The sequence below is a fragment of the Sinohyriopsis cumingii genome, unplaced genomic scaffold (assembly GCF_028554795.1).
Source record: "Sinohyriopsis cumingii isolate HCF-2022 unplaced genomic scaffold, ASM2855479v2 utg001831l, whole genome shotgun sequence".
In the NCBI taxonomy this organism is placed as follows: domain Eukaryota; kingdom Metazoa; phylum Mollusca; class Bivalvia; order Unionida; family Unionidae; genus Sinohyriopsis; species Sinohyriopsis cumingii.
In genome coordinates this window covers 847,866-860,185 of record NW_028316065.1, presented here as the reverse complement: position 1 = coordinate 860,185, position 12,320 = coordinate 847,866, and the positions used below count along the sequence as shown (strand labels likewise).

The 12,320-nt window shown below is 36.2% G+C and overlaps 1 protein-coding gene across 1 annotated transcript in view; it reads right to left on the bottom strand.

The window, feature by feature from the left end:
- Window positions 1–3,253: 3,253 nt before the first annotated feature.
- Window positions 3,254–12,320, bottom strand: part of LOC149771472 (uncharacterized) — a 179,362-nt gene continuing 170,295 nt past the window's right edge. Inside the window, exons 22-24 of the mRNA XM_089948413.1 lie at window positions 5,462–5,543; window positions 4,612–4,708; window positions 3,254–3,588 (exon numbers count right to left, since the gene is read on the bottom strand). Coding sequence (XP_089804539.1) covers window positions 3,254–3,588; window positions 4,612–4,708; window positions 5,462–5,543 — 514 coding nt within the window. The remainder of the gene's footprint in view (window positions 3,589–4,611; window positions 4,709–5,461; window positions 5,544–12,320) is intronic.

Sequence of the window (12,320 nt, the reverse complement as noted above, 5' to 3'; positions counted from 1 at the left end):
CGATATGCATCCTGTCACCAAGTTTCATGACTGTAGGATGGTATGCATGCCCACAACTCATCTGGTCACATGAGCCAAATGCAAAAACTTGACCACTGCTGGAACAGAATGAAATATAGGTCATGATGAGATTCTTTTGCTTGTAAGGTGTGGTACAATCATAATAGAAATATGCAATCTATCATCAACTTCACTGTTCTTGTATGAACTATGTCTGAGAAATGAAAATCAAAAATAAAATTTGACCCAAGTCAGTGAAATGTAAAATACGAACCATAAATGGCTAATAATGACATAAAGAATTAGTGCTTATTAAGATGCACCCCCTCACCAAGTTTTGAATATCTAGATTCATATACTGGCTGCAAAAACCTCTTTGGTCGTGAACTAAACAAAATCTTTGTCTAAGCCAGTAAAATGTGAAATGTGGGTCACAGTGACCTTTTGTTATAAGGGTCTGGTAGTAATAGATATGCATACAACAGGTATTTCCTTTGACCCAAGGGCCTGGGTCCTTGATAAAGCAAGCAGTGACTGGGATGTTTCTTGACCCTTTGGGTACCTAAGACAATGAATATTTGGTTGCTTGTCTCTTTTTTTGAGAATGAATGAAATATATCACATAAAAGCTTTGTCTGCATTTTGTTGCCTTTTCAAATAATGACTGGCCAATTCTGCCCTGTTAGTACATTCACAACTGTTGAAATATGTGTCTAATAAAACCTAATCACATTAATAAGACCTAATCGCATTATGTAATTTCTCATCAGTGCAATGCCCAGGTTATTATCAATGACTCTTAAATGTTAAGTGGCTTCCAGTAGATCAAATAAAAGATTTACAGCTATCGCTATGAAATCTTTATTGAAGATAAGTGTTTGTTGTCTATTTTGGATTAGGTTGAGTTAATTATAAATTTGCCTTTATGAAATTTGTCTTGATTATAAAATATAAACTTGTTGGCATGAGGTGGATGTACAGAACAAGACTGATAAAGTAAAATGATGGTCAGAGGTCAAAGACATAATGATAGATGCCAGGCATAGTAGAGAAATTCTCTTAGCTAAGTAAAAAAGACAATGATGTCAGATATATGTGATGTTTGTTCCTGGTGTGTTGAGTGCAAAGAGACGAACTCAAAGCACTAAGTTGCAGTTTTCAGCATTTACTTGAAACAAGACAAAACCAGTGCATGTACATGTTGTGGCAGAGAGGATTGCTCAGAAGAACAAGGCACATGTCAGTCTGTTTCTATCGTTTATCCATAAATCTACTAAATGAATGTATGCATATCAGGATCATCACAGTTACAACACTGATAATCTCTATCTGTGTGTCTGTCCTTCTCTTCAATCTTAGTTTTTGTCTCTGCACAACACAAACACCTGATCAAAACACACAATTACAGGTCAGTTTTCTTGGATCCTTCATGTGCCTATCCAATGATGCTACAATAAATCTCTCTATGCAACACTAAAAACCTAAACAGTTTTCATTTTGTACTAATGTAATTTGTATTAAATTACTACATGGCACAAAGTACAGACCAGAATATACTTGATTCTTACACTGCGGCTGGGCCTCTGTTATCTGGTTGGGGAATCACTGGATTTTCCTATGGACTCCCCATATTTGGATCCAGAAGTCCTTGACTCTCAATATTCAAAAATCAAGGGAAATTCCAAATACAATCATCTAATTGATGATTCTAACATAAATAGAACATGAAAAAGAAACTTCAAACAAAAATGTAATCAAAATGAACCATGAGATATAGGTCAAAGTGACCAATGATTGTAATGAGCCTACTGTACTCATCAAGATGCATTACCACACAAGCCTGACATAATAATATGTATACATGGTGCAAAATTCTAATTGGTCATGAGCTAAATGCCAGACTGAAACAATTGGTGGTGGTGGTGGTTTTCAGTCGAACATTTAAAAAGAACAGTCCTTTTCAATCAGGATGCTGGAAACAGACTGGTCATAAAATCACAGTTATTTCCCTTCACTTCCATTACTTCCCTGGTTGTCTTTCAGTAGTGATTTCAACACCTCAAACTCGCATTATGTTAACATCAAAAACTTGATACAAGTGTCTCTTCTACCATCCTCTATGTCCCAGAAACTACTATGTATTGCATAATTTAATGCTCCTAAACTGTTTGAGCCACACCAGAAATACAAACAGAAATCTGCAATTTTATCATCATCCATATCATATTTTTTTTTTAATGAGAACCTGGTTTAATACATTAGGAGATGAGGGAAATGTTCCAATTTGCCACCCGATCAAGTCATTTCCTTCCCCTCATGGGGAGAATGTATTTTCTCTCATTGATAAGAACACCATTTTTTATTGTCTCACTCTCACATTCAGCTTCAATTTCAAACATATATCTTTTGTACTCGCTGAAGCAACTCTAACAATGCAGAAAAGGTGATTCCATTTATTTCACCTCTATCATCCACTATCTACTCAAAAAAATTTAATTAAATGATTCTATGTTTTTGGAACAATTCCCCACCCTTTTTTGAATTTTCTAATTTCACCAATAGTAGCTTAATGATTCTAGGAGACTTCAACTTTCATTTTCATTGCCTTACAAACTCCATGTATCAAACTCTTAGACTATATTCACATTTTACAACTGGCACAGTCTGTTGGCATACCAACACACAGATGTGGCCACATACTGTCTCCCATGAATTTGCAACAGATCATCTATGCATCATATGCCACCTTGATCTGTCTGTCCCTGACCCAGTTGATTTCAAAATGTAAAATCAGCTCGATTAACACAACTTAACTAACCAACAACATCAGTTCATACCTAACAAGTGTACAAAATCCCACTGCTGAACAACTCCACCTCTGCCTGCATTGACTGCTTGATAAGCATGCCCCTACAACCTCAAGTTGAATCTCAATAAAGAAATGTACTCCACAGTACAGCAGCATACGTGACAAGATGAATGCCACCTACAGGGAATGCTATAAGGCCAAGAGACAATGGCTGTCATCTGGTCTGACAGTCCATAAGTAGATTTATGAAGAGGCCACAAAATCTAGTTCATGCAACAAAATCCACCTACTTCAGTACAAAAATAACTTAGAGTACCAGCTGCAAACAGCTACTCTGCATCACAAATTATTAGTGAGAACAAATCTACACCACTTATAACCACAACCTCTCCAGACAGTCTACACCACTTCCAACCACAATCTCTTCAGACAGTCTATACCACTTCAAACCACAATCTCAGTCTCCAGATAGCCTACACCACTTCCAACCACAATCTCAGTCTCCAGACAGTCTACAACACTTCCAACCACAATCTCAGTCTCCAGTCTACAACACTTCCAACCACAATCTGTCGCTAGACAGTCTACACCACTTCCAACCACAATCTCAGTCTCCAGACAGTCTATATCACTCCCAACCACAATCTCAGTCTCCAGACAATCTACACCACTTCCAACCACAATCTCTGTCTCCTGACAGTCTACACCACTTCCAGCCACAATCTCAGTCTCCAGACAGTCTACACCACTTCCAACCACAATCTCAGTCTCCAGACAGTCTATCAGATCAGTTAGCTATATTCTTCTATGACAAAGTCAAGGCTGCTATCAGAGATCAACTTGACAGCATCAAACAACCTGACCAGTTCTTACCTTACAGCTTTGATACAGAATTCAACAACTCCCATTCACAACATTTCTGCCTATATCTATGGATTTTTATGAACTGTCCTAAAGAAGTGTGAGTGTTTGGATGCTATACTGCTTGCTCTGACTTACATCATAAATACTTCTCTTTCAACAGGTGTTTTTCCATCACATTTTAAAACTTTTATTGACCCCAAAAATTTGAAAAACTATTGCCTGTCCCTATCCTCTCATTCATGTCAAAAGTCTTAGAAAACGTTGTTCAGTCTCAAATAGCATCTCATTTAAATTTACACAATCTCTTTAGTTCATTTTCAGTCAGTTTATCACTCCTGTCACAGCAATGAAACTTCTCTCCTAAAAGCTGCTAATGACCTTTTTGCTTTGACTAATTACATGATTCAGTTCTCTCACTCCATGACTTATCCATAGCCTTTGATACAAATGACCATGATATCTTACTCAACCATCTGCACCATGTTTTGGTCCCCACATTACTGTTTTATCATGGTTCAAGTAATACATAATTTCAAGAAAACAAATTATTTCACCAAATGGTAAACATTCAAGTCCAGATAATCTTTGTTATAGTGTCCAAAGTGGTTCTGCTGTAGGGCCAGTTCTCTTTTTTCTATACACACAGCCTCCATCAAATGTTATAAATCACCATCTTGTGTCTTATCTGTTGTTTGCTGATGACACTCAACTGTACATATATAGCTGTCCAAATGAAGTTGCTTCCACAATCCAAAACATAGAGAGTGTGTCTATGATATTAAATCATGGATAAGATGTAATAAGCTACAAACGAATAATGATAATAAAAAAACTATGATTCTTCCCTCACAAAGACTTTCTCAAGCCCAACATTTACCAGAATCAATTAGTATCACTAACACTCCCATTAAATTTAGAAAATCACATAGAAAATCTACCTGTTACTTTTGATAACTCTCTTACTACATTAGTGACATCCAGAACACTCTTGAAGAAGCTTAGCTGGAGCTGAGATGCATCAGCAATCTTCACAATCTTCTCACAGTTGATGCCACAAAAACCCAAGTGTGTTCATTAGCACATCTTAGACTTGATTACTGTAACAGTCTTCTCTCTAGTTTGAAACTGTGTCTTCTGCAGAAACTTCGAAAAGTCCAATACAATGCTGTTAGGATCATTTTTAGAGAATCCCAAGTTTTCGTAAACTCCACTGGCTACTTGCTCACTGTAGAATCAGACACAATATCTTTTCTATTACATTTCATTGACTGGCACTGGTCCAAAATACCTCTCTGACCTCACCCATGTGTACACTTCTACTAGAAGCATTTGCTCACCATCTGACACTCATATTCTTAGTATCCCCAAGGTAAAAACTACTGAAAACATTCATTTGCATAGCAGGACCAAGCTATTTGGAATGAACTGTCTCTTGATCTCAGACACAAAGAGACCATGACAGCTCTCAAGGCACATCTTATCCACCAGCAAGAACAAATTTGATACTTATCACTGATGTCCAGCACTCGGGGCCCCACCTCTATTTACCTCATGTTGGTTGGATAAAAGGGCCAAGACCTTCTATGCTGGAACATCAGCATGGGATGCATCCCAGGGCAAAAAGGCTGCCTCTTTTAGTCACCTTATATGACAGGAATGTAACAGGTGTGGATTTGACAGTGAATTACACTTCATTATTCTTCAATTTTTCATTGTGTTTACTTTGGTTTGATATGTGAGAATGAAACCAAAGTTTTGATTTAGAAAAGAGGAAGCAAATGAACTTACCACAAGGGTCAACACTTGTTTCTGGCTGCCTTTAAACACATGGACACAATGACCACTCTGGATATCAGTCATTCTTAACGTCCTAAAAAAAGTCAAATAAAAGAATCAGTATATCTGGATGAAATATTGCTATTTATTATATACAGTAAACATTTTACTTCTTCATTATTTCAAAATTGTTGAAACTGTGCAACATTATTCCTTACCAGCATAGCATCATACTGAATAACGTGCACAACAGGCTATGAGGCTTCATTTGTTGGGGACATGTGAATATTTGGGCATATCTTTCATTGTTGCTTATTTGATTACAGTTGCGTATTCACATGAAATTAACAGAAATAAAACGAATTTGTTTTAATAGTGTTTCCATTTCACTATTTAATAAATAACAAATTGGAAAATAGTATAAAGTTCAGTCAATAAGTACTTGCTTTTAATATTACAATTCGAAATAATCTCCTAACATGCCAGTGATGATTCTGAATATACATTGTAAGGAGTATCAATGTCTGTTACAGGAGCTGGCCACCAAAAAGACATATTTACTGTGGATGATAAATATCTCTTTTTAATTTGTGATTACTTATTAATTTATTGCATATGGGGGGAAAAATGAGTATAAGTTAGAATCAGTTGTATCTAAAACAATGAGTATACAATAAATATGCTACTACAAAATACAAACTATGGTGTTTTTGTGTCAACCCAAGAAAATTTTCTTGAGGGATTGTCTTGGTGGTCAAGCATCACATCGTCAAACATGTTAAGATTATTCTTTTCTGGGTCAATGTCATCAATCATAGGGGTTTCATCAACTGTGAAAGAACTCAGTGGCAGACAATGAAGATATCTTTGATGACACAAGTGCTTCTGTAAAATTACTCAGTACATCATAACATGGTAAATGATGGAAAAATCTTTTCTCTTTTGTGATGTCATGTTGAATGTCAGTTGAATAACTTATCATCATGCCTCCACATTGTGTGTAATGCCACATGAAAACTTGTACAGCAAACCCAATCTGGGTTTGGATGCATGATGACCTAGCTGCAGCGGCTGCAAATTGTGTCTATGTGGAGTAAAGCTCATGTTTGTTGGCCCTTCCAGCGGACCTTTTAGGTCCATCAGTGGAGCTGAAAGCTCATGATCCCAAAAACAACTTTAACAGTGATATCACTGCTGAACTAACAAAATTACCTGGGATACATTGGAGTAAATATCCCTGGATAGAATTACTGCAGGCCTGGTACATGCCTGGATGTACAACTGAACTCTAATAAACAACTGAAGCCCAGATACGAACCTGTAAACTGTGCCAATGCTGTATGTTACCAACATGATCTTGCTTATCAAGCATCAAATGATATCCATGTGCATCAACCTATTGATGTGGATGGATCTCATCCATGACTTGATTGCAATCACATGACCAGCAACTGGAGTAACAACAGCAAGATGGATTATCAAAGGAGTCATGAAGGCCAAGATTGCACTTGGATGTGAAGCCTTGATATACAACAAACATGCACATGAAACTCTATGCAATACAGTTCATATTGGAAGGGTGAAGCTGCTATTGAAACGTTTGTGAATAGAACAAAAGTTACCTCTCATGTTACCAGATCAGGAAGGGCCAAACAAGTGTCATGGCAATTATTTACCCCCACTAAGGAAAATCGCCCATGGACAGTTTGATGTAAGGACCCCCAACAAAGTTCACACACTTTGTTTCTCCCACAAGACTAGGAAATCGGGCACACATAAAAATGCATGCTAATTAATCACCACAGATTATTGCCAGCAGATACAAGGAAACTGCTCTGTTGATGTCTCCAGATTTAACAAGTGTCGCAGACATTTCTGAAATGTATCAACACAATGGGCTGCCAGCTGTAGCCACCCACACTGGATGGTGGTAGTAGTGTCAAAATGGACGTGTACGAGGCCATGCTTACCCATCACAGCTCCCCAACCTGAAACCTATCGTGAAGACTCATGCATGCACAAGCATGGATGCACATGGGTGTAAAAATCCCCGGTGGGGAAAAGTTGTAGGATATCTAGAAGGAATTTCAGGTTCAGAAAACTAGAATTGGTCAGCCAGTCTCAAAACCTCTTTATTACACTACTCATTCTAAATACAGTACAAAGAAAACAAATTAGTTCATTTTTTCTCATACAAATGTAGCAACACATACTAGTCTACTAGTGTATCATGTCAGGGTTAAAAAATTCCACTTGTCTTGTTCATATTTATAAGCGGTGGCTGAGAAAGGACATGTAACGATGCTTATATGATTTGATAAATGGCATTTTAGTAGATTCATTATTATGTCCAACGGACAATTTAAGTAAAATTGGTGAAGGACAAGTAAAAGTTCCAAGTCACTTGCCCTGCAAGACAAGTAACTATCATTCAATAAGAGTGGCAGATCAGGGTCTATTTAATCATTTTATATCTTAAGAAGAACAGTTTTGCTCCATGTCTGTACCAGAATTACGCAGTTGCATATATAGGTTTATACTGTTTGCAACTATTGTTGTTGTTGTAGGGTTTAACGCCATTTTTCAGCACACGATAGGCTATACATGGCAGCCAGTAATAATGGTGGAGGAAGAACCTGGGAAAACCCCAGAAAGAACCACTGACCCACGAGAAGCTACTGGCAAGCTTTCTCACATACCCACATTGGCTGAATCCAAGACTCGAACCCATGCAGACAGAGGTGAGATGGCATTGATCTGTAATGGAGAGCACTTTGGACCACTTGGACACTCGAGGCCCCTGTTTGCAACTGAGTTTATCTTATCAACATACCAATACAGCACAGTCATTACCCAAATATTTCATTAACCCATCTCTTATCCATTATTACAATGTGTATATATTGCATGTAGTTGCTTATAAGTCAAGTCCAACTGCAAGCTGCACAGACACAGATCTGTCATCACATAATGTGCAGGTAGGTCTGGGTCAGTGCAGTTTCAATAAAACAAACAACATAGGCTCTGATCTCAAACAACAGTGAATACATCAACAGTGAGCCAGTACAGTACAGGTCTTCACTGACTTGGTTAAGTGTTGGAGATGGGGAAAGGTGGCATTGCATGCAAATCAAATACCTCTTAAAAGTATCAGGCAGTTGACTGAAGAACAAAGAAAAATTTGTATGTATGCATAAATCTGTGCAAATTTGCTATTTCATATTACTTCTCATTATGAAATCTGTGGAATCTTTTCAATTTTTCATTATTTAAAAACTAAAAATTTATATAAGAATCTCTGTAACTCAAATCCCTTCTACTGTCAGTTTAAATTGTTCTTAACAGATTAGCTCTTGCCCAATTATAATACAATCATATACAATTGCAACTCAATGATTATAGGAGGAGGGGATATTATGTTTAAGTCCATGTTAGTGGCGTTGACCAGTAAACAAGTACCATATCATTTATGAGTTTTGGGCACTCAACTTTTTTTGTACATAATTAAGCAATACAAATAATAAGCATGTTTACTTTGTAAGCAGGAATTTGTTTCTTATGAAAACATTAAAAAATTTCACAGTAAAGAAATAGCTGAAAATTATATAATTATAGTTAGCACAAACAATTTTTTTAACTAGAATTATTCACACCCAAGGAAAATACAAGAATACAAAAGTGTTGACAAGTTTCAGACAATAAAATATGTACAATAATATTGTTCTGAGTGAAGATAATAAAAAATGAGATTTTCTTGGGATGAAGAGTGTAAATGATTTAAAGATCTAAATATAGAACTGACTGACTATGATGCTTTTCATGGGAGTCAATAAATGTAGACTGTCTTGCACTGATGTGTTATAAGCATAATATTATTATGAAAAAAGAATTGGCATTCATGACTGTACCCACCTTATAAAAGAGGTGAATTATACAGAGGTGTTATATAGGGAGGGAGTACTGTATTACATGCAGGTGCATACTGTAACAAGAACAAATGATCTACTGGTGTACCAAACCATGAAGTAATGGATGCTGGTTGTTTCCACAATCATTGTGCATTATATGACTACTTGACTAATAATAACACACACAAAGACACACACACACACTTAAAAATGAAAGTTGTGTGATTGTGTACAATTAACATCATTGGCTCTACATACTGTAAAGGACAATGAATGGAATCAACCATTCTGCTCTGGTATGCATCCCATGTTCATGCCAACAAGAACTTGGACTTGCTTAAAATAGCATGGTTTACACCCCCACCCCCAAAAAATAACTTGACTCATGTAATTTGACTTTTTATCTTTATCTTTATTTTGTTTGCCTTTTCTGGGATGCCTAAACATACTTGGTACTATATAGCCAGTATTGTCCTGACATGCCATTAAACATCCATTCATCCACCCATACTGCCTAATTATCTTTGCCAATGGTTCAGGGAAGTTTTATCACAACCGTTATATCTCTTGCATTTGTACGATTCTCCTGTACTTTCAAATTATCTGCCCAACTCCTGCCTCTGGGAGAAGATCAACATTTATCCAATTTTGGGGACGAAAATATAATTACTTTTCTTGTTGTCCAGATGATTTGTCTACAAATGAAAGTTCTTGTATTTCTCAAATATCTTGTCCTTAATACTGTATGCTGATACACCCAGTACATTCAGTGATAGTCAGAAATGGGTTGGCTAGGCTAGGTTGCATTAAATCCTTTCTCACAAATCAAGAACACTTGCATGATAAAGATTTAGTGTTTTCTTATACAGATAATGAATACTGGCTACAGTTCTTGTATTTGTTTTTTCTTTATATTCATCAGTGTGCACAAAGGTTACAGTTCTGATGGTTTTTTTTTTTTTTTTCTTTTTGTTCGTAAGTGTGCACAAAGGCAAGTAGTGTTACAAGCACTGCTGGATCTTTGTCCTGAAATTCGAATGGATTCAATTCTTAATTTAGTATATATTGAAAATAAAATTATTTTGTCCTTCTCCATATTTTAGTTTATGACTAGAAATTGTTTTCATAAAGCAACAGAGAGATAAGAATATAGTGATCAATCAGACAAATACCTGCTAGTCTATTGTTTTCTCAGTCAGTAGTGAGATATAGTTATGAGGGCCAGAGGAACTCTAACTACTATTAATTTAAATTGTTTTACGGTCCAAAGGTCACCTTTTTTTTTGCAAATGGGTAAAACATTGATTAGTTTCTGACCAACTTTAATTTTCTTTTCTAAATTGGTTAAAAAATGTAAGTGGTATCTGAAAATGTTACATACTATTGAAAATTATTAAACATTTTTGAAAATATCATGCATGGAAAACTGGAGGGTCTAGATACAGTATTTGGATTAATGATGCTGATCTCCAGCTTTTCACTGATTCAGCACACAAAAAAACATTATACTGGAATATATCAGCCTGGGTAAAGTTGATTAAGGAGACAATTATCACTGATTTTTGCTGTGGGAAATTTCTCCAGCCTTTGTCTCAGTATTTTGAAATATGCATCCTGGTGCAAAAGAACATTTAAAATACAAATAAAATGTTATTGGAGTGATCTGTGCTATTAGCAACCACCTGTCATTTATGAACACAACTGTCATGCATGCATGGATTTTATTATATAAATACACTGTAATCAGCAACCACCTGTTGAATGTGACTAGCAGCTGCCATTTGTAGGTAGACTATTTTGACCAGTGCTATCAATGACTTGAACAGATAAAAACACCACTGATCTATAAATGACAAAAATAAAATCAAGTCAGGCTATCAGTTTTGTTAGATTCATAATCAAAAGTTGTATCCCCCAAAGACTGTAAACCAGACTTCTGTACCTGTCACAAAGTGTACTGCAATGCCAGTCATCAAAACCTTTATAACATTAACCAGTTTATCTTAAAAGATTAGCAATCATATCAAAGGGCAATATTGTTTATCTGTTGTGAAAACCACATAATTCTGAAAATATCATGAGATTTTTATTTGCCCTTCCTTTATTCTAGCTCCATAAAAGATTTTCTCACCTTGCTTTTGCTCTACCTCAATGAGGTTTTCTCACCATGCCTTTACTCTTAACTCAATGAGAAATTTTCTCACCCTGCTTTACTCTAACTCATAGAGATTTTCAACTTGCTTATGCTCTACCTCAATGAGATTTTCTCACCCTGCTTTTTGCTCCAGTTCAATATGAGATTTTCTCACCTGCCTTTATCATTGCTCAGTGAGAGATTTCTCACTGCTTTGCTCTGGCTCAATGAGAAATTTTCTCACCTGCCTTTATCACTGCTCAGTGAGAGATTTTCTCATTCTGTTTTTCTCTGCCTCAATAAGATTTTCTCACCTGACTTTATCATTGCTCAGTGAGAGATTTTCTCATTCTGTTTTTCTCTGCCTCAATAAGATTTTCTCACCTAACTTTATCATTGCTCAGTGAGAGATTTTCTCATTCTGTTTTTCTCTGCCTCAATAAGATTTTCTCACCTGACTTTATCATTGCTCAGTGAGAGATTTTCCCATTCTGTTTTTCTCTGCCTCAATAAGATTTTCTCACCTGACTTTATCATTGCTCAGTGAGAGATTTTCTCATTCTGTTTTTCTCTGCCTCAATAAGATTTTCTCACCTGACTTTATCATTGCTCAGTGAGAGATCTTCTTATTCTGTTTTTCTCTGCCTCAATAAGATTTTCTCACCTGACTTTATCATTGCTCAGTGAGAGATTTTCTCATTCTGTTTCTCTCTGCCTCAATAAGATTTTCTCACCTGACTTTATCATTGCTCAGTGAGAGATTTTTTCGTTCTGTTTTTCTCTGCCTCAATAAGATTTTCTCACCTGACTTTATCATTGCTCAGTGATA